The 24,804-nt window shown below is 37.1% G+C and overlaps 1 protein-coding gene across 3 annotated transcripts in view; it reads left to right on the top strand.

Moving 5' to 3' along the window:
* LOC150106608 (endosome/lysosome-associated apoptosis and autophagy regulator family member 2-like) overlaps positions 1 to 24,804 on the top strand; it is a 594,368-nt gene that overhangs the window by 493,953 nt on the left and 75,611 nt on the right. For all 3 annotated transcript variants that reach the window (XM_090392568.1, XM_090392569.1, XM_090392567.1), the window contains one exon: positions 11,760 to 11,943. In XM_090392568.1, coding sequence (XP_090248694.1) covers positions 11,760 to 11,943 — 184 coding nt within the window. The remainder of the gene's footprint in view (positions 1 to 11,759; positions 11,944 to 24,804) is intronic.

Genomic DNA, 24,804 nt, shown 5'->3' on the forward strand with positions numbered 1-24,804 from the left:
TCTCAACATCATCTATTTACATGAAAAACATCTGAGACATATGAACATTTAAGTAATATACCACTGCAAGTGGTATACACTACCACTTATAGGCATTAAAACCCAATCTATTATTGCTAACTGAACCCCAGTTCCAATGGTATCCTTTGCAATTACAGCCCTCCTCAGCCATTCCAACATCTTGCATGAAGAGTAATGCATCCTGCAAAAAGGGATGAACTGAACTTTTGTCAAATGAGACATTTCTTGCCAAATGCTATCAAAAATCTGATTTCATACAGTCTAATTATCCCAAATTGTGAGATTATCTTCCACTTTAACTTAATAACACAAACTGTCTCTCATTCTCTAACTTCACAAACGAAACAACTCATCTAAAGGGAAGCAGAGTTATTTGATGTCATTCATGATCCAACAAAAATTGTTAACCTGCCAACAAGAGTGTCAGACCATCCTTATAATTTTTCCAACACTGCATTTTTTCTTAGCTAGCTTTCTCTCCAGATTTACTGTAGATGTCTGGCCTCGTCTTGTCAACTCAGATCATTATCTTATCCATGTCTCCTTATCAATCAGATGGATTTCCTCCTAGCTAACTCAGCTTCATATCCTACAGTGGTAAAGGGGTGCCAATTCAGATGATTTTGAGATGTCTGCACCTCTTTTCTACTGTTTTTATTTTCCCAATCCAAACACCTGCTCTGAACTGATAACCAAAATAATCCTTACTCTAAATGAGGGCTTTCATTCCCCACTTTGCTGAAAACTTCCCAACCTCTATTCAAACATGGTGTTTTTTCCCTTCAGTTGTTTCTGACCCTAGGTGACTTTATAGGCATTTCTCATAAAGTATTCCTGGTAAGAGTTTTTTACAAGGTAGTTCACCATTGCTTTCCCCAATCCCCAAAATTTTATCTGAGGTTGGGACCAGCATATGGCTGGGATGTATTCATGATTGTAATCCATGTGTGTTCACTGGGCCAATTTGCCTGTTCTTGGGAATGAAAAAACCTTAATTTCTGGGTGGGAAAAAAAAAAAAAAAATCACCTCCATATGAGACCAGCTAACTCAATTTTCATCGATTCCTCACATCACTGGCAGGAATCAAACCCAGGTCTTTCTGACCAAAGGCTTCTTCTATACTGACTGAGCTATGGAGGCTTCTATTCAAACATAGTTGCCTAAAATTTGTGCTGTGCAGATCATGTTAAAAATACAGCATATGTTCAGAGGCTCATGCAAAAACTCCAACTTCTTACTCAGGCTACGCTACAGCCTGAAGCAAGCATGAAGAAATTATCAGCAAATCCAAAGAAAACTTCACAAGAATGAAATGCAATAAGCTTATATTCTGATTAACTGCCAGTCAAGCCTTCTTCTCCCTTGCTAAGGGTGTAACTTCTTCCCTTCCTTCCTTGTTTCTGCCTCTCTCACATCACCAAAGGATAAGGCAGATCTCTTTGAATCAATTCTTTCTTCCAACTCTTGTTGTAGACATCAGGCAAATCACCTACTACAGTAGGTGATTTGCCTGCTGTCTGCAATTGCTTCCTGTGATCTTTCAACAGAATATCTTGATACTAATAACTCTCCTAGTCCAGATTTTATTCCTTCAGTTGCACTCAAATCTTGTGCTCCAGAATTAACACCCACCCTTTCATCACTCCCAACAACATGGGAGCAAACTATTACATCCAGCCTGTACCTAAAAAAAAAAAAAAAAAATGGGAGTTAAAAGTTGACCATCAAACTATTTTTCCATTATAACATAAATTGAAAGCCAAATGGCTATTTTTCTGGCATCCTTAATAATAATTAAGGGATTTGTATCCCCTTAATTATTTTTTCATTGTTTTCACCTCCGTACTTTTGAAAGTAATGGCACCAGTTTCTTCACTAGCTGGAGACCTATCAGTTAATTAGTGATCGATTAAAGATTTCAAGAAATTATATTCTTGGTTTCATCCTTTATCCAAGTGTAGGCAAACAAAGTTTGCACATGAAATATCTTCATGACTGAGCTACTGGTATATATAAAAGCTCATGACTTCACATCAGTTGCCTTAGTATTCCATAATGCAAGGCATATATCCTTATGGGCATATATTATGCTATGCATTATGGTAAGGGCCGCTACCCAGACTAGTTTCGACCTTCATTGATGTCTCATCAGTGGGAGCCAGCCCCAGAAGAGATACCAAGGTTGAGGTAGTGCAAAAGTCATATATTTCCCATATACAAGTAGTCAAAGTTATACTTTATAGTATAACCAAGTGAAAAAACTTTCAACATCTATCTCTAATCCAGAGTATTTTAGTAATAAGGTGTGATACCTTTTGACTACTACTACTAGTATATGGGAAATATATGACTTCTGCATTACTTCAACCTTGGTATCTCTTCTGGGTTGGCTCCTACTGATGAGACTTCAATAAAGGTCGAAACCAGTCTGGGTAGTGGCCTTCCCCATAATGCATAGCATAATACATGTCCATAAGGATATGTGCCTTGCATTATGGGATGTAAGGCAATTGATGTGAAGTCATCACCTTCTATATACAAGTAGCCCAGCCATGAAGATACTTCATGTACAAACTTTGTTTTCTTACACTTGAATAAAAGATGAAATCAAGAATATGATTTCTTGCCATCTTTAATTTATAGTATTACCAAGTGAAAAAACTTTCAACATAATTAGCATCAATAGTCTCCTGATCACCAGTATGAATTCCACCATTCTTATTCTACAGTAGATCTGCTTGCTAACATTTTGACACAGGCCATGGAAAGATTTGGAAAAACCTATGTGGTCACTCTTGATATCTCAAAAGCCTTTTATCCATGTCTGGCATTGAGGCCTGCTCAACAATCTTATAATCTTCCTCTTACTCTTTGTGACTGGATCACCAGCTTCATGTCTGATCATTTTTATATGTCAGACAGGAAGCTGATTTCTTTATCAGCTTCCTGTCTCATCAAAAATCTCATCAGATTTCTTTATCATGGAGAGTACTTCGGTGTTCTGTACTGTTACCACATTCTTCCTCCTTTACACCAAATGACCTCCTCTCTCTGACTTCAAATCCTGTTGATAGCTTTACTGCTAACAGTACTCAAATAATTGCTACTTCAAAATCTGCTATAACTCATGTTTTAAACACTGATCTCCTCACTATTCTCAAGTGGAGGGAAGCTAACTTAGTGATTGTTATGCTGTTAAAATGGAGTTTTTACCTTATTACCTACACAAAATATGCTATCTCTTACTTTTGATAATGTTCTGATATCCTCACTAATCATTAAGAACTAGAGCAGCCACTGGTCAACATCTATACACAGTCCAACTCCAAACATTTCAAAATTTGAAATGTTTGGAGTTGGGAATTTCTCTCCAGTTTATATACTCATAGGTTAAAAATCACAGATAACAATGGTCCTCCAGATTTATATGTTTATGCAATTCACAGTTCTCTTCAGATGCTCCTGTAATATTAGGTTATCTACTGATAAAAAAACATCTGTCTTTCTTTGTCCTGACCCTCTTTAAAGTAGAGTAAAGTTGGTCAAGACAATTTAGAAGTATGGTATGTTGTGTCTGTAACATGCTTAACCTCACATATTATAATAGGCATATAGCTATGAGATTACATAGTTGAGCATTCATCATAAAATATTATTACTGGAATCATGTTTAATTTTGATGTCTTTACTTGTAAAATTTTTGGCTAAGTTTTATAGACATTGTCAATACAATTATAGGAAAACACAAAAAAGAGAAACAGCAATTCAATTGAAAGTGTGTGTGATAATATGTGCACTATTTTTTACCTAGAAGAAGCCACAAGTTGTAGTGGCAACTAGTAGATTTCATTATCTTTGTAGTTATCCGTGACCCCCCCCCTCCCTAACTAATAATAGTGTTACATAGTGCACGATACTATTTCCTGTACTAATTCCCATTTCTCTATCATTCAATATTCCCTTAACTTCATCAATAAAGTTGCCTTTGTCTATTTCAACTGTTAATACAAGATATTGAATAGTCAAGGACTAGGATTGTTGTAATTGTCATTTCTATACTGCTCTAGAGAAAATCTCTGCTAATACTTACACATGATGTTTGCTGATCACTTAATTATGAATTAAAGATCCCAAGAAATTATATTCTTGGTTTCATCCTTTATCCAAGTGTAAGCAAAAGTTTGTGCATGAAGTAACTTCATAACTGGGCAACTCGTATATAGAGGCTAATGACTTCACACCAATTGCCTTAATATCCCAAATGCAATGCACATACCCTTACAGACATGTATAATGCTATGCATTATGGGAAGGGCCACTGGCCAGACTGGTTTCGACCTTTCTTGACATCTCATCTGTGAGAACCAGAACCAGAAGTGATACCAAGGTTGAAAAAACGCAGACGTCATATTTCTTATATAGCTTATATGTCTCATAGTCATATAGCTTATATGTCTCAATTATATCTCCCCTCTTTCTCCTATTCACGAGGCTTTGCGACTTACGTTCTCTCAATCTGTCCTCGTACTCTACATTCCAAAGACCACTGACCATGTTTGTGAATCTTCTCTGAAAACCCGGTGACCAAATCTGTGCACAATTTATATTATATTATTATAAACATAATTTATATTATAAATTAAAGATGCCAAGAAATTATATTTTTGGTTTCATTGTTTATCCAAGTGTAAGCAAACAAAGTTTGTGCATGAAGCAACTTTATAGATGGACAACTCTTATATAGAGGCTAATGACTTCGCATCAATTGCCTTAGTATCCCATAATGCACATATCTTTACAGGCATGTATAATGCTATGCATTTTGGGAAAGGCCGCTACCTAGACCAGTTTCAACCTATATTGAGGTCTCATCAGTGGGAGCCAGACTCAGAAGTGATACCAAAGTTAAAGTGATGCAGAAGTCATAATTCCATATACAATATATCACTTCTGGTCTGGCTCCTACTGATGAGATCTCATTAAAGATCGAAACTGGTCTAGCCTTCCCATAATGCATAGGATTTTATATGTGTGTTGCATTATGGAATACGAAGGCAGTTGATGTGAAGTCATTAGCCTCTATATACGAGTTGTCCAGTCATGAAGTTACTTCATTTGCAACCTCATTTTGCTTACACATGAATAAAGAAGGAAACCAAAAATATAATTTCTTGGCATCCTTAATTTATAATATAACCAATGGAAAAACTTTCAAGATCACTTAATTATCTATATGTCCTTTTTAATCAGCAGTAGGTAAGTTTATCACTTACATAAAAGTGATATAATAGCCATTTGAATGTTACATTTGAAGACCATTGAACATGGCCTTCAAATGTAATATAATGTGTAATCTTATTATGTAATTACATGTAATTATTATAAAATATTATAAAAAAACTAGAAAAATATAATTTCTTGGCATCCTTAATTTATAATATAACCAATGGAAAAACTTTCAAGATCACTTAATTATCTATATGTCTTTTTTAATCAGCAGTAAGTAAGTTTATCACTTACATAAAAGTGATATAATAGCCATTTGAATGTTACATTTGAAGACCATTGAACATGGCCTTCAAATGTAGCATTTTTCGCCAGGATAGGAGGGGAAAGCGTGGTGGTGGGGTGCTGCTTATGATAAGTGATGACCTATGTCCTCTAAGAGTGGAGAATTTGGAAGGTAGTGAGACAAATGATTTTGAGAGCGTATGGTGTGAGGTAGAGGTAAGCAAGACAGGATATTTAGTGGGGTGTTGCTACAGACCCAGGAGCACAGAGGATGGGGACCAGGAGATGTTTAGACAGCTAAGTTTGGCAAGTGCAAGAAGAATGATTGTTATGGGAGATTTTAACTTCAGTAGTATAAATTGGAGAGAGGAAGCTGCATGTAACAATAGGGGAATGGAATTTCTAGAATTCTTGAGGGACAAATGTCTTAGGCAACATGTAACAGAGGGAACAAGAAGTTCAAAAATTTTGGATTTGGTTATAGCATCAGAAGAGTTGATAATAACTGAGTTGACGTCTCTCCCACCAGTTGGAGAGAATGACCATATGGTTTTGACTTGGAAAATGAATAGACATGCAGGAGTATCAAAGAGACGGGAACTTATGTGGAATTATAAGGCAGGTGATTATAATAGTCTTAGACGTCAACTTCGGGAAGTTTCATGGAGGGAGGAATTGGAAGGCAGGGATATCACCAGTGCATGGGAAATTGTGAAAGAATATTTGTTATCAGCAATGGTAAGTTGTATACCACGAGTGAAGAAGAGGGCGCAATTTGGAGTAAAGTGGATGACAAACAATATTAAACAGGAATTGCATGCGAAAAAGAGGCTATGGAAGAGATATAAGGAGACAGGTGAAGAGATGCATGAGGAATATAAGACACAGGCCAGAAGAGTGACTCGTGTGGTAAGGAAAGCGAAACTGAATATGAGAGGAGATTGGCCCTAAGATCCAAAGAAAATCCTAGGGAATTTTTTAGCTATGTGGCCAGTAGGAGGAGAAATGACTGTGGAAGAATGATATTGTGGGATAAAAATGGGAACAGAGTGACTGATGCAGAGGACATAGTGGAATTGTTCAATGAACACTTTATTGGAGTATTTCATCCTAGAGGAGTCAGTTTTAATGCTAGAAGGATAGGACTGGTACGAGGTCTGGAGGTACAGGAGGAGAGTGTGTTTCAGATACTGAGTACTCTGGATGTCAGTAAAGCTGTGGGACTGGATGGTATTTCGCCACGAGTTTTGAGAGAATGTGCTAGGGAATTGACAATACCTTTAACGTGGCTTTTCAATGAAAGTCTGGCTTTGGCAAAGGTGCCCAAGGAATGGAAGGAAGGTAAGATAGTGCCATTGCATAAGGGTGGTAACAGACTGGAAGTGTCTAATTATAGGCCAGTCTGTGTGTCATCAGTAGTTGTTAAGATCTTGGAGAAAGTAGTGAGGGACCGTGTACAGCATTGGGCAGATGAGGGTAATGTTATCTGTGAGAATCAACATGGATTTGTGAAAGGACGCTCTTGTTTTAGCAATATGCTAGCCTTTTATAATAAAGTTACAAGAGCATTAGATGAGGGAAAGGCATATACTGCAATTTTCTTAGACTTGGCGAAGGCATTTGACAGGGTGCCACATGATAAGCTGATATTTAAGTTGCAGCACATGGGTCTGGATGTCAGATTGGTCAACTGGATTCAGGATTGGCTGTCTGATAGGTATCAGAGAGTTGTGTATGGTGGAGCTGTTTCCAGGAGGCAGAGGGTTACAAGTGGGGTCCCACAGGGCTCAGTACTAGGACCTATATTGTTTAACCTTTATATCAATGACATAGCCAGTGGATTGCAGGGGGATATTCAGTTGTTTGCAGATGATGCGAAGCTTGGAAGGATTATTAGTAATAGTGCAGATGTGGTAGCCCTGCAAGAGGATTTAAATAAGCTAGATAGATGGGCAAATGAATGGGGGTGTCAGTTTAATGCAGCAAAATGTAAGGTCTTGAGGTTTGGGAAACATCGATGGGATGCTGCATACTCTATGGGAGGAGTTATACTGGAGGAAGTAGGGGAGACAAGAGATCTGGGGTTGATGATTGATAGAAACCTGAAGTTTAGGGGACATATTGCAAAGGTGGTGAAGGTAACACAGAGGATTGCTGCTATTATGAGAAGGACACTGACCTGCAGAGATAAGAGGGTTATCATTCCGTTGTATAAGTCTCTGATCAGACCACACTTGGACTATTGTTCTCAGATTTGGTCCCCAGGATTTGAAGGGGATAAATTAACTGTTGAAAGGATACAAAGACGGATGACAAAGATGGTTTCAGGACTGTACAAGGATAGTTATGAGGATCGGCTGAGAGAATGTGGACTGCAGAGTTTGGTGGATAGAAGAAGGAGAGGTGATATGATTGAGACTATTAAACTGTTGAGAGGTGGTTACAGGGTTGTCACTGGGGAGTTCTTTCACTTGGTTGATCAGCGGGAAGGAGTGATGACAAGAGGCCATCCCTGGAAGTTACGAAAGGAAACTGTGAGCAAGAGGGTAAGGAGTGGTTTCTTTGTGTGGAGGGTGGTTGAGCCGTGGAATGCATTGCCTGATGGAGTGGTGGGAGCGAGAACGGTCAGTGGGTTTAAGGAGTGGTATGATAAACTTTGTGTTTCTCAGGGGGGGACCTCCCCTCGATGAGTCTTGACAGACTTTATGTCTTAGAAAGGACCTCCCTCGATGAGTCTTTTGACTCCTTGGAGGCCTGAATAATAATAATAATAATAATAATTATATATCAGTAATTTGATATTAGCATACAATCAAATGCAGTGCATTTGTAATCCTTAAAAATTGTCAATGAATCTTAAGAAAGACTCCGGTAATTGGACCACATGTTTATTAAGATAAATAACAATAAAAAACAAACCCGACAAGTTTCGTAAGTAGTTTGACTTACATCTTCAGGGGTCAAAGGTAACTAAAAGTTTAAACACAAGAAATGAGAAATTACTCAAAATAGTTCATTCCATGCAGTTGTGGCCGTCTAACTGTTCATTAAATTAAATATCCAAATGTAGATTCAGTGCAATGCTAAGTTTGAACAATGCTCAATGCTGTCACATTCTGTTGTTCATGTTCACATTGTCCGAGGTCTGACTTGGGTATATTTTTTATCAATGCTGACCAAACTTGGTGTAAAATTAGGCCCTGGTTTTTGTTGCATTGTGTTGGGATTCTAAGCATGTTTGCAGCTTCTTTAAATTTCCTTATGTAACAATTTTTTTCAATGTAAGACATGTTTGTTTTTTGCCAGAGTATGTTATGGCCGGTGGAAGTTTTATGGTATGCTAGGCCTGATTTGTGTTCTCTTCTTTTTTGCATGTCTTTTGGTGTTCATTCATACGAATTTCCCTTGATCTTCCCGTCTGGCCTACACAGCAGACCATAGAAACAATCAATTTTATAAACCCCTGGTTTTTTTAAAGGATGATGTGGAGGTTTTGGGGGATGTAGAAATCTTGAAATTTTTTTCAGCGGTAGAAAAGCAACAGAATTTACCAGAGAATGGAACTAGCAATTTTGAGAGAAAGGATTACAGCCACTAGATCGGAACTAGCACAAATAAGCCAAGATACATTTTCTCTACACTAATGAGTTAGCCACATCGCTTCTGTCTGACCTGTGGAACAACATTGACAATATCACATACAACAAAGCTGCAGCGATTTCTGATCAAAAGAAGCGTAATTTAATTTTAAAATTTAATGTACTACTTCACGAAAAAGAAAAACAAAGAAAACATCTAGATTACTCCAAAGTAGTAATTAACCTTTCTTCAAAAACTGAAAAATCAAGAACCGAAAAAAATCTACTTCTGAAAGGTTTCAACTTCACTTTAATGTCATGTTACTTACCAAAATTGACATCATAGCTCAAATAGAGAAAGGAATACGAAATTTTCCTGGTGATACATCAGATCTCATCCATATACAGAGCACAGCATTTCTATTACAAAGCAAATTACCATCCAGGAACCTATCTTACACGGAATACACAGCCCTCAAAAAACTAAAATCAGACAAAAATATCGTTATAATTAAGGCTGATAAAGGGAATGCAACGGTAGGTTTGAACTCTGAGGATTATAACAAAAAAATGAAAACTTTTCGTGAAGATTCTAATACCTATACACTTTTAGACAGAGATCCCACCTGGCGAGCTCACAATAAAATCAATGATCTAGTTAAAAAGATACCTAATTAGACTGAAGAACTAAAAAGAACTCTACAATCAAAACACCCATTAGTTCCAAGAATATATGGTGTATGTACCAAAAATACACAAGATAGGTATTCCTTTAAGACCGATAGTGGATGGAAGAGACTCTCCGACCTCGAATTTTGCAAAACACCTCACCAACATGATTTTACCACACATAGGAAAAACAACATCTTTCATTAAGAATAGTGCACATTTTATTGAGAAGGTAAAGGATATATGACCTAGGTAAAGGACATAGGACCTTCAGATATCTTAGCAAATTTGGATGTAATCAACCTGTTTACAAATGTTCCCAGAAATGGAACAGTGAATCTCCTTGAAGACCTTTTTCCTCTAGACATTGTAGAACTTTATAAACATTGCATAAAAAATACTTTTTTCATGTATCAAGACAAATTTTTGGAACAAAAAGAAGGACTGGCAATGGGCTTCACCCCCCCCCCCTTCTCCCAGGCTTTAGCTAACCTATATATGGAAAATTTTGATGATAAAAAACCAAAAATTTGGCTACGCTATATAGACGATACTTTCATCATATTGGCCAGGAACAACAGAGGAACTAACTGCCTTCAAAGATTACCTGAATAATATGCACAACAACATAAAATTTCCTTTTGGAACAAGAAGAACACAAAAAACTTCCCTTTCTTGATATCCTAATAGAAGTCAATGAAAAAAATAATAAATTATCCTTCTCCATCAATAGAAAACCACCAACACAGAAAGATTTCTTAATGCTGCCTCACACCACCACCCCTCGCAAAAAATAGGTTTAATAAAAACCTTGATGGACAGAGCTTATAATATTTCCAGCACAGAAAAACAGAGAAATTAAGAATTGCAATATTTAACATAGATCCTCAAAAAAAAATGGTTATGAACCTAAGACAATCAAAAAAATCCTTAACACACCTACAAGCATCTCACAAAAGCAAGATTTCAAGAAATCAATCACGCTTCCATACATCAAGAATGTTAGAGACAAAATGGCCAAATTACTAAACAAACATAACATCAAAGTTGCTTTTCTACCACTGGAAAAAATTTCAAGATTTTTTGGGGGATTTCTACATCCCCAAAAACCTCCACATCATCCTTTAAAAAAACCAGGTGTTTATAAAATTCATTGTTCCTGTGGCATCTGTGACGTAGGCCAATGGGAAGATCAGGGGATATTCATGTGAACAAACACCAAAAAGACATGCAAAAAAGAGGAGAACACAAATGAGGCCTAGCATACCATACAACTTCCACCGGCCATAATGTACTCTGGCAAAAAAAAAAAAAAACATGTCTTACATTGAAAAAAACTGTTACATAAGGAAATTTAAAGAAGCTGCAAACATGCTTAGAATTCCAATGCAATGCAACAAAAACCAGGGCCTAATTTTACACCAAGTTTGGTCAGCATTGATAAAAAATATATCCAAGTCAGACCTCGGACAATGTGAACATGAAAAACAGAACGTGACAGCATTGAGCATTGTTCAAACTTAGCATTGCACTGAATCTGCATTCAGATATTTAATTTAATGAACAGTTAGGCGGCCACAACTGCATGGAATGAACTATTTTGAGTAATTTCTCATTTCTTGTGTTTAAACTTTTAGTTACCTTTGATCCCTGAAGATGTAAGTCAAACGACTTACGAAACTTGTCGGGTTTGTTTTTTTTATTGTTATTTATCTTAATAAACATGTGATCCAATTACCGGAATCTTTCTTATGAACTGCTAAACCACAGAAACCTACTCCTATAATTGTCAATGAAATTTATATAATTGTTGGATTGTAGGATGCTTTTGTTAAGTCTGACATCTGATATTTATTCCACTGTTGATTTTAATGTCTGTTGAAAGTAATTTTAAAAACTTTTTTTTTTGTTTGTTTGTTTGATTAAATTAAGAAGTCATGTTGTAATATCATATTACAGGATATTTATATATTATTTAGATTGGAATACAAATATATGAAACTAGTTCAGTCTAGCTCTTCCAAAGGAGAACTTCCAGCAGCTGAGAGCTGTGCCATAGATGAAGATGATGATGAACAGTTTGATAGTGTGACATTCTCTGATAAAAAAGAAAAGAAGAGTCTGTTTGGAAAATTTCGAGCTGTTAATGTTGGAAATGATAAGGTATGATAAATTTAAATATTATTATAATATCAGAGCTTTGACACATTTAACATGCTGGAATAGGACCTACTTAAAAACATTATTTATTGCTGATATATGTAAAGTCTTCTTTGATTTGGAATTTGCAAATTGTAGCTATGGAAACAGAGAGACCTGATATCACATTTCTCATGGGCTGCCAACATTGGAAGCATACACTGACTCCTTTGCATCAGGGTGCACATTAGCAGAATGTATTTTGCCATTAGAATGCAGAAGCCTAACTGCACATCTTAGACAAACAAAACTATTTTATTATATAGGGGGACAGTTCTACTGAACTGATTACCATCATTCCCCAACTTTATTCCAAGATTGTAAGAACACAAAGGTAAATTCCTTTAACTGTTTCATACTTCTCAATTAAATCCTTCTTCCTCATTCATACTTACAACTTTAATTCTGCAATTGACATTCAAACAGCAACTGATCATTTTGGTGATGTTTTTTTTAATCCCTTGCACAGTCTCATCACCCCCCCCCCCAAAAAAAACCTAGTGTCTTAAACCTGGGCATAGCAATCCAGATATGCATGAACTGATGGTTTTATTAAAATAATCATTAAACAATCCCTGTATTTCAAACATAATCTCCATTGACTGCTAAAAGTTGTTTCCTAAGGTGAAGGAGTAATATTGATTATGCTATAAAGCATATTATTATTGCAAGAGATCTCCAGAGAGTCATCAAGGGGCACCACATGATACCTTCTGCTGAATTCATTCACATTATCTGCACTCACAACCTACAAAGACATTCCACTCATGTACTGCGCTATGAGAAGAAAAAAAAATCTAACTCTCACCCCTTTCTCGACTGCATTCATTCTCAACTTCCATGGATAGCCTCTCTTCACCTTCTATAAAATTAAAAATTCCATCTTCTGGTATCCTGTTTGACCCTTTCTGAAATTTGTAGGTCTTTAACATATCATCCCTCTTTCTTCTATCCTCTAGCTTATGCAGTTTACAAATTATTATTATTATTATTATTATTATTATTATTATTACCACGGGCTACTCCAGGAGTCCTTAGACTCATCGAGGGAGGCCCTAAACATCATGTTCACACAGCTGTTCAACATTCTCACAGTATCTATCATACCTTGCCTTGAACTTGCTCACTGTCATAGCACCCACAACAGACTCTGGCAGCTTATTCCACTCATTTACCACTCTAAAAGTAAAGAACCCAGCTCTAACACCCCTGCTAACCACGCTCTTGCCCAGCTTCCATGGGTGTCCCCTAGTTCTCCCACCACCAGTCCTGATCTCAAAAATATCATCTGAATTAATCCTATAGAATCCCTTTAGCAATTTGAATGTCTCAATCATATCTCCCCTCTTTCACCTATCAACCAGTCTCTGCAACCCACAAATCTTCAACCTGTTCTCATATGGTTCATTCCATAGACCTGCTATCATCTTAGTCACTCGCCTCTGGATCCTCTCAACCTCCTCCCCATCAAGAAGGAACCGAGGTGACCAAATCTGGGCACAGTAGTCGATAACCACCCAGCTATCCATCTCACCAACCCTATATCCATTCCCATATGTTGTAGTTTACGGATTAGAATTCCATGTGGTATCCTGTCAAACGCCTTTGCCAGGTCCAGCAGTATCACTGTAAACCCATTTCCCTTATCCAGTTCAGCCATCACCTTGTTATAAAACTTGAGCAAGTTACTGAGGCATGATCTACCCTTCACAAAGCCATGCTGTCCTCTGTACAGTATCTCATTTTCATCAATCCATTCCTGTATTTTTCCCTTGACTACTTTCTCCAAGACCTTGACAACGACTCCTGATATGCTGATCGGTCGGTAATTTGCAACCATAGTCTCGGATCCTCCTTTATGCAGTGGAACTATTTTCCCTCTTTCCACGCCTTCGGGACTAAGCCAGACCTGAGACTCAGATTAAACAACATGGTCAAGGGTTATTTACTAATTTTTTTATTTACTAATTTACTAATGTTGAACTGAAAGAGCCATTTTCATATATCCACAATTCCAACTTATTCAAGACATGCAAGTACTGCATATTGGTTGCATTCTCACTTACTCAAATTCCCAATCTCTTTTCATAATCTACATTCTACAGTCCTGATATTATCTTTAATACCCTCCTTTGCACCCTCCCCACTGTATCAGCATCACCTCAAAAACCAGATCTATGCATAGCAGCACAGATGAAATTATATCAAAGCCTTGCTTATTTTTTACATATCTATATTTGTTTCAGTATTGCACTTATCCCCTGAATTGTATTTGCAGTCTTTGCTACTTGGCTTCTGAACTTCCACTGCCTGTCTACTAAAACTCCAAAATCCCTAGCCTGGTTAGTTTCTTTTATAATATCTCCCCCCCCACACACACACACAATACAATATAATACACCATGGATGTCTCATTACACCCAAGTGTATAGTGCATTAGTAAATATAAAGTGCACTTTATATTTACTAATGTTGAACTGAAAGAGCCATTTTCACATATCCACAATTCCAACTTATTCAAGACATGCAAGTACTGCATATTGGTTGCATTCTCACTTACCCTATCTACCTTTGCATCATAAGCAAGTAGCTCTGTCTCCTGTTAAATTCTTCCCAGTGTCAGTAACATGGAGATTGGATAACTGTGGACCAAGGCCTCATCTATCATACATTACTTTTTGATATCTGTCAGTCAGCTATCTTCTTATCTAAACTAGTAGTTATAATCCAGTTCCATATCCTCTACCTTATGCAACTGCCTTTCATTGTTGAATCATGTAAAAAGCTTGCAAAGTCCAAAAATATCATGGTGTAATATCCATTCCCCTTGTCTAACTCAGTCATTGCATTAATATAAAATGTGAGCAAGTTACTCAAACCTGATCTTCCCTTACTAAATCCATGTTGTTTGTTGCAAAGTATAGATCTCTGTTATCCCATTTCTCTATGTGATCTCTTATCAACTTTTCCAAATCTTCACTGCACACTCCAGAGATACTGATAGGTTGACAGTTTGATTCATCAGTGCTTGCACTACCCTTGTGCAATGGAATTATCATGCATTCTTTTCACTCCTGTGTAATGGGAGACTTTAATTACAGGAATATAAACAGCGAAATCAAGCAAGCTGTGCTGGAAAAGAAAATGTCATGGAGGAGGTACAAGGCTGTTGGTGATGATCAGATCCATGAAGAGTATAAGGTGCAGGCTAGAAAGGTGACGAGCATGGTAAGGAAAGAAAAGGTGCAGTATGAGAGGAGATTAGCTGGTCAGGCCAGGGTTCACTCAAGGGAATTTTTCTGCTACATGGCAAGCAATAGGAAGAATAATTATGGCAGACTAACATTGGTGGATAGTCATGGCAGCAGACTAACAGCTGCAAAGGATATAGTGGGATTATTGAACGAGCACTTTATCAGCATATATCATACTGGTATAAATGATCTGGTACAATATATAGAAGAGAGGCAAGTATTAGGAGAATTGGAAGTGAAAGAAACAGAGGTGCATCGAGTGTTGGTTGGGTTAGATGTGAATAAGGCTGTGGGAATGGACAACATATCACCACATATGCTTGAGGAATGTGCATCACAGTTGGTTATGCCCTTGACCTAGTTATTTAATGAAAATCTTGCAGTGGCTAAAGTTCTTAAGGAGTGGAAAGAAGGCAAAATAGTACCACTCCACAAGCATGGTTCTAAGACAGAAGTCTCCAACTATAGGCTAGGCTGTAATAACTGCAGTTGTGGTCAAGGTGTTAGAAAGATTGGTTAGAAATAGAATACAGAACTGGGTTGATGGACATGGCATTCTTTATGAAGGTCAGCATGGATTTGTAAACCTGTTTCAGTAATTTACTTGCATTTCGTGACAAGGTGACGAGTGTGTTAGATTGGAAGAGAGAGACAATCGTTCTGATTCTGATTTGGCTGATGTAAAAGGGTTTCGGAACTTTCTTTGAAATGGTGTTCATATTTAAACCTACTTCTATGGAGATGAGCTTCATCCCACTGCTGTATGAACCTTGTATTCCCGTCCCTTTGATTTGCTTGTTTTTACACACTGATGATGTACTGTTATTTTCAGTATGAAATATCTGTACTTTCATTTCATTAAAGTAAATTACTGTGGTTATCGTGTAATTTATTGTTTATTGATGAGAGTTAGTCTCTCACATTTATTCTTTCTTTTATTTGCAACATAATGATTGAATTCTTTTGGGTTGTATTTAGCTTGCAGAGCCAGTTTCTTTTTATACTCACATTTAGCTTTCCATACAATATTTGTAACTCTTCTGACCTGCACCTTATAATTTTTATAACTTTCATCATAAATATGCATGGTATTTCTTCCATATCATCTTTTCTTAAGAATCTCTTGCTTAATAAGATTGCACATCCATTTTATCCACCTAGTTTAGTCTTTGAACTCTAGGGATAGAGTTCATAGTGCTCATTCAAATATTCCAGCATTGATATATTTTTACACTGCTGATATACTTCCTGTCTAGCAACTGATGCCATAGGATTGAACTTGGTATTCTATTCAGCTGGTCATAATTTCCTGCTTTGACATTCAGCAATGTAACCCTTTTTGACTGGAATATGCATACACTTCACCACTTCCCAGATCAGTACAGTATGATTACAGTCATCAACCAGAGGAAGAACAGTCACATCTTTCACTGAAACCTCTTCTTTGAATGAAATATCTATACACTGAAAACCTTTTTTTTTTCTTTTTTTTTAATGGAATATCCATACACTTAACCACTTCTCAAATCAATACAGTATGATCACTGCCACTGACCAGAGGAAGAACAGTTACATCTATTACTGAAACCCCTTCTGGCACTATAATCAAGTCTAATACTCTATGACCTTGAGTTCCTTCTGTCACATGTTGCTTAAGGAAGTTGTCATGCAACAGCTCAATGAATTTGGCTTCATTCCTTTCATAAGATTTCACTGCTACCAAATCAATTAATCATTGCTATCCAATGATTAATCATTTAGTACTCATTACGTTTATTTGGTGATACATTTCATTGTCACATTTCATCCCATTCAGGTTCCGACTTTTTACTTCCTATGAAGTCAGAATGACACTTGTAATTTCCTTTCTCTACTGTGTATTTGCACAACTTCCTTGTATTCTTTCATTGGAATATAGCAGTAGGATGAGAGATTATTAATGAAAGTAGTGAAAAAATCAGTGAGGAAGGAGGAAAGAAATGAAGAATAAGAGTTGAAAAATCGGCATTAACTTGCCATCAAATAAAACGAGTTCATGTGATATGCATTTTCCCTTCCCCTCCATTATCTTGTACACATCAATTAGAACACTATTTCAAAGCCGAATGTAGAAACTATGAAAGTTTCATAAGGTAAGTTGACCAGAGAGCTTACAGGAATACACTTCCCCGGTATTCACGAGTGGCCTTAGTATGGACTACTTAGAAGCCACAGGCGCTACCCAAGTGTTTGTATATGTCGGGGAGTGTATTCGGGACTAAACTGATTTGGCTCTTTATGACATTTCAAGTTCCTTAGTACTGAACGAGAGTTTTTTTTGCTCTCTTAAGGTTTCCTACTTGATCTCTGAGAAGAACTAACCAGCTCGAAGCAGCTGTCAAGTCAGTGCAACCTTATCAAAATGGACTAATAACAGGTGAATATGTAGATACTTGGGCAGTGCCTATATCTTCTAAGTAGTCCATACTAAGGTAATTTGTGAATGCTGTGTATTCCTGTAAGCTCTCTAGTCAACTTACCTTACAAAACTATCATGGTTTCTACATTTGCTGGATCTAATATCCACTTGACTTGTATAATTCTCAGTCCTTGTTTATAAGAGGTGTTCTTGTTTGATATTATTTTTGTGTGGCATGCCTCTGTACCGTGCCCCTATATTCTGATCAGTTTAAGACAAATTAGCTCAAAATTCAGTTTATATAGAGGAGTGATGTCCTCATTTACATTTTGGTCAGTGTTCTCTTAATTATAGTCATAAACCACGGAATTGCTATCTTTATGATGCTACACTTAAATGGTTCATCTTTTTTCATCGCTTGATAATTAATCATGCATTTAAATTTATACTTCATATGGAAATATTGAAGCTTTAGTCCCATTTTGAGCCCACAGCTGAAGTATATGTTCACTTATCGTGGATCCTCTTATTTGTGAATAAGAAGATGGCTGACTGACAGATATCAAAAAAGTGGTATGTGAGGAATGTAAGACTGCAAGATTTAAAATGAGCAGTGGTGTACCACAGGGATCAATGCTTCGTCCACTCTTATTCAGTCTCTACATTATTAACATTGGGGAGGAATTAACAGGGACACATAGAGCATTAATGCAGTCTTGCAGAATGATTTGAATAAGATGAAATTGTGGGCATGTGAAAATGATGTCAATTCTATGTTAGTTAATGTAAAGTGATGGAGTTTGGTGTGTGCAGTTTGATATTATTATTATTATTATGATTCAGGCCTCCATGTAGTCACATCACTTATCGTGGGAGGCCCAACCTAGAAAACACAAAATCTGTCATACCACTCATTGACTGTTTATGTTATCACCACTGTATCAGGCAGTGCATTCCACGATTCAACTACCCTCCATGCAAAGAAACCACTTCTTACCCTCTTGCTCACAACTTCCTTTTATAACTTCCAGGGATGACCCCTTTTCCTTGCTCCTTCCCCCCTGTTCTGCAAAACAAAAGCACTCCCTAGTGTCAATCCTGTAATTACCTCTCAGTTGTTTAAAAGTCTTAATCATATCACATCTCCTTCTTCTATCTTCCAAACTTTGCAGTCCACGTTCCTTCAGCCTGTCTTCATAACTAACATTGTACAGTCTTGATACCATCTTTGTTATCCACTTCTCCACTCTTTCCACAGTTAATTTATCCCCTTCAAATCCTAGGGACCAAATTTGAGATCAATAGTCCAGGTGTGGTCTGATCAGGGCTTTATACAATAGAATGACAACTCTATTATCTCTGCAGGTCAGCATCCTTCTCAGTATTTGAGTAATGCTCTGAATTATCTTCATCACCTTTGCAATATGTTCCCTGAATTTCAAGTTTCTACCAATCGTCACCCCCAAATCCCTTGGCTCCCCACTTCCTCCAGTACAGTTCATCCAACAGAGTATGCAGCCTCCCATTGAGTATCTGCATTGAGTTTATCTATATCAAGTTTACTGCATCCTTAATGCAGTAAACTGAAACCCCTTTTCATTTGCTCATCTGTCCAGTTTATTCAAATCCTTTTGCAGGTCTACCACATCTGCACTATTGCTAATAACCCTTCCTAGCTTCACATCATCTGCAAACAACTGAATATGCCATTGCAATCCATTGACAATGTCATTGATATAAAGGTTAATATCTGATATATATCAAATCTCTGATATATATATATCAGATGGCCAATCCCAAATCCAGTTCACTAACCTGACATCTGAACCCACTTGCTGCAACTTAAATATCAACTTATCATGTGATACTCTGTCAAATGCCTTTGTATCCAAATCCAAAACAATGGCCGAATATGCCTTTCCCTTATCAACTGCTCTGCTATGAAATGGTTGCATTGAGTTTGTTCACCCAAAAATTGTTGGAATAAGTGAGACATAATTGGATGAGGATTTCTGACAGGAATAGATACGGAAAGGTATGGTGTATTTCGTGAAGATAGAATGGGTAAAAAGGAAGGTGGAGTGCTATTGAATAGAAAAAGAGTTATGTCCATATACGGTAGAGGTGCAAAAGGGAATAGTGGCAGTGGTTTTGAGACAGTATGGTGAGATAGAGGTGAATAGAAGGAAATACTTAGATGTTGGTATAGACCTGGTAATGTGGATGGTTGTAACCATGAAATATGTAATTAAATTTTCCAAGCAAATAAGAAAAGGGTGATATTATGGGTGATTTTAATTATGCCAATATAGACTTGGATGTTGATATTGCAACTGGAAGTTAAGAAAGTGAGTTTCTGAAGTTTTTGAGGGACAACAACTTCAGGAAGTATGTAACAGAGGGGCACATAATGACTGAGGGTCTTAGATTTGATTATCATATCAGAGGATATTATTATAAATGAGGTGTTAAATCACCCTCCAGTTGGTGAGATTGACTAGTAAGTGATTACCTGGGTGTTTTCTGCAGTATTAGATGAGAAGCTAATTATGAGAAGCTCGGTAGACAGGTTGTAGGTGTAGCATGAAATGAGGAGTTGGTGGAAAGGAGATCAATGCTGCTTGGATGATAGAACTATCGAACTATCTAGTAGAAAATAGTGTCTTGAATCTAGTAGATTCAAGACCTATCTAGTAGAAGCTAGTTAGTATTCCCAGTGTCACGTAATGTATTCCAAGGATCAGAAGCTTAAATAAGGTAGGTGTGTGGATAAATGATGAGATTAAGTGTGTAATACAGAGAAAAAAAGAAGAAAGAATGCATTACGAAGGCAACATAAGATGCACTGTAATAATCAGTTCCATGATGATTACAAAGAACAGGCAAGGAGGGTGATTCAGTTGGTAAGGGTAGCAAAAGTTCAGTATGGGCAGCACTTAGCTAATGAAGCCAAAAAGAATCCTAGGGAGTTATTTCGATGTGTGGCCAGCAAAAAAAAAAAAAAAAAGATTATGGAAGGATGACATTGATTGGAGAAAATGATATAAGAACAACTGTTGCAGAGGATATAGCTGAGATATTTAATGAGCAGTTAATAAAGGTCTTTAATTTTTGTAAATGTGATATCATGGAGATTTGAGAGCAGAGGATGATAAAGAAGAGAGACTGACTGTCAAGTTAGCAAGAGGTATATGAGGAACTGAGCAAACTTGGTATTAATAATGCTTTGGGACTTGATTATATATTGCCACATATTTTGAAGGAATGTGCCAGAGAGTTTATATCTGCCTTGACATATTTGTTTAATATCAGTCTTACTTTAATATGGTCAAGTTCCAAAGGAGTGGAAGGAAGGTAAGATTATGCATCTTCATAAAGGAGGTGACAGAACTCAGCATCATATTATTGGCCTGTCCATGTGTCAGTTGTTGTAATTAAAATGTTGGAGAGGCTAGTGAGAACCATTATTCAGAATTGGGTTGACAACAGTTTTATTATCTTTTATGGATAGTATGGATTTGCTAAAGCGAGGTCATGTTTTAGTAATCCGTTGACTTATTACAATAAGGTGATGGCTTCATTGGACAGAGTAGTATAATAGTATACACAGTAGATTTTGCTAAGGCTTTTGATGGATTATTGCATGATAAGTTGATAGTCAAACTAGAGTGGATGGGGTTGGATATTAGACTAGTGCATTGGAGAGCATTATCCAAGAAGAGGAAAGTAACTGGTGGTGTACCCTAGTCCATTTTTAAGTCTATTGTTGTTTAATATTTATGTTAACGATATTGGGGAAGATTTGGATGGGGATATTTGGTTGTTTGTAGATTATACAAATTTGGCATGAACTATGAAGAGTAGAGAAGATATTGTGGTCTCACAAGAAGACTTGAATAGATTGAGTTGAATGGGAATGAGAGTGGGAATGCTAATGCAATGTTGTGAAATGTAAGGTTTTAAAATTTGGGAAACAATGATGGGATTTAGAATTTATGCTTGCTTGGGTTATATTGTTGGAGGTGGAGAAAATAAGAGATCTTGTAGTGGTGGTGGATAAAGATCTAAAATTTAGAGGACACATTGTCAAAATTGTGAGGACATCGCAACAAATTCTGGGAATGATGCATTGGAATGGGACACTGACTTGTAGAAGTAAGGAGATAAAGGAGATTCTGGTTCCATTATAGAAGAAGTCCTTGATTAGGCTACATCTCTTCATGCTTTTGAAAACCAGGAGACCAAATCTGTACACAGTACTTCATATGTAGCCTAATCAAGGACTTCTTCTATAGTGTCCAGAGGCAATTGACTAACTGGTTTTTGATCTCCAAATGTTGAATATGCAGAAAGATTGAGAAGATGCAGTTTACAGAGTCTAGTGGATAGAAAGAAAAGGGGAGGGGTATGATAGAGATGTGCAAGTTGGGAAAGGGTTGCCATAGGATGAACATCAAAGTTGTCTTTCATAAAATGGTGGGAGATTGGAGAAGAACAAGAGATCATCTCTGGAAGCTGTATAAGGAGGGTGTGAGCAAGTGAGTGAGAAGAAGGGTTTTTTTTAATGAATGGAAGGCATTGTCTGAGAGTATGGTCTGCAGAGAATTTGAATGTATTTAAGACAAGGTATGATGAGCTGTGTGTATGACAAAGGGACCTCCTAGATGAGGCTTTGACTCCATGGGGTTTTAGGATAATAATAATAACAACCACCATAGCACTCTCCTCTTGCACTTCCAAACCACAAACCCTCCAAATCCTTCTAGCACTATTATAGATGAAATACCTAAATAAAGTGAACACTAAACAACTCCACTATGTGTTCTGTATCATCACCCTGCTTCTAGTTTAATTTAATAATGCCACAAGAATTTCTCCTCTTGCTGGCCACATAAAGAAAAAATTCCTTCAGATTTTCCTTCGATCTCTGAGATAATCTCTTCTCGTATTCACTTTTTGCTTTACTTACCATGCTAGTTGCTTTCCTGCTCTGAGTCTAATATTCCTCATGCAGCTGTTCTCCATCCCTCTCCTTATACTTTTTCCATAATCGGCTTTTCATTTGCATTTTTCCCATTTGATATTGTTAGTCATCCACTTTGCGCCAAATGTTGTTCTCTTTTTCATTCAAGGTATACAATTTTCCATTCCTGCCAATATATATTTCTTCACTGGTTCCCATCCATTGGTATTATCTCGCTCCTCCAATTCTTCCATCCATGGAACTGCCCCAAGTTGAGTTCTATGATTATTATAATCACCTGCCTTATATGTCCACATAAATTCCTTTCTTCTCAACACTTCCACATGTCTATTCATTCCCATGTCAAGACCACATAATCACTCTCCCCATCAGGGGAACAGGGATGACATTTTAGTTACAAGTAAGTCCTCTGATGCCAAAACCAAATCCAAAATGCTTGAGCCTCTTTTTTTCCCTCTCTACTACATGTTAATTGAAGCATTTGTCTCTCAAGAATTCCATCCACTTATTATTACATGCTGTTTTCTCTTCCCAGTTGATAGTGATGTGGTTAAAATCACCCATAATGATAACTCATTTTGCAGACACAACTCATCACTTACAAGTAATACTCACTACTGCATTTGCCTTTCCTGTTCTTCTGAAATACACTATACACTTCTATTTCTATTCCTGTCAGTATATCATCTTCCATCAACAATGTTTCACTGGTTCTAATAATCATTCAACTGGCTGAGGCTATTAGTGCCACTAATTCATCATCTTTATTCCTGATATTTGTATAAGAAACATCAATGAATTGTTAGTATTTTTATACCTGTTATTATTTTATCCAGACTCCATTTAACTCTGCATAACACCATATATTCCATTCTGCTCTCCCGAGTGTCCTTATCCACAAGAAACCATTCCCTACTTCCATCCACCATAACAACTCTACCAATTGTAACAACTCTACCAATACTAATCCTTTATCCAAGTGTAAGCAAACAAAGTTTGCACTTGAAGTATTTTCAGGACCTGGGCAACTCGTGGCAAAGGTGGTATAAGTTCTCATCACTTGCCTTAGTATCCCATAATGCAAAGCACATATCCTTGTGAATATGCATAATGCTATGCATTAAGGGAAAGGTCACTACCCAGACTGGTTTAGACCTTTATTGAGGTCATCAGTGGGAGCCAGACCCAGAGGTAGTGATACTAAGTCCTTATAGTCCTTATAAGGACTGGCTTAAAGGGGTGAAGCAAGAATGCTTTTCATCTTCCCTGTTATCTGTAGAGGACAGTGTAGGGATAAGGTGTTATTGAGGTATTAAAGCTCTGATCATGGCAGAAGGGTAACAGCAATAGCCAAGCCTCAGTTAGAACGTCATTGGCTACAGAATTGCCATCCATTACCCTACAAGGGTATTAATCATCGTATCTCAACCCTCATCAGCGATACTAAGGTGGAAGTAATGGAGAAGTCATATTTCCATATGCCAGTTGCCAAAAGGTGTCACACCTTATTATTAAAATTCTCTGGATTAGAGATGAGTTGATGGAAGTTTTTTCACTTGGCTGTGCTTTCAGTTATATATCTGGTTTAATCCTTTATCCAAGTGTAAGCAAACAAAGTGCCTGAAGTATTTTCAGGACTGGGACAACTTGTGGCAAAGGTGGTATAAGTTCTCATCACTCGTGACAAAGTTGGTATAAGTTCTCATCACGAGTTGCCCCAGTTCTGAAAATACTTCAGGCGCAAAATTTATTTGCTCACACTTGGATAAAGGATTAAACCAAACATATAATTGGTAGCATAGCGAAATGTAAAAACTTCCATCAGCTAACAACTCTAGTTTCCCCTATACTCTCCAAGAACAATATTCTCTCCAGATGCCTATGTCCTTCCTCATTCAAATACAGTTTGACTCTTGTATACAGCTCTCTCCTGTCCTTGCTTGCACTCCAAGCCTCTCTTTTGGCACATTCTTGTAACGTGCCATTCATTATTGATGCTCTTCTTCTCATCTTCTGCATTATCATATTTGGTAGCACACTTACTAACTTCTTTCACACACACTTCTGTCATACCACCTCAGGCATAAATCTCAAATCTTCAACTACCCGATTCACACTATTTCTCAGGTCATTTGTACTCACCATCACAATCATCTCCACTATTTCATCTCTCTTAATTGCTATAGTCA

The sequence above is a fragment of the Typopeltis vanoorti genome, chromosome 5, assembly GCF_054136105.1.
Source record: "Typopeltis vanoorti isolate ZY-2024b chromosome 5, IOZ_Tvanoo_1.0, whole genome shotgun sequence".
NCBI classification, from domain to species: Eukaryota; Metazoa; Arthropoda; class Arachnida; order Uropygi; family Thelyphonidae; genus Typopeltis; species Typopeltis vanoorti.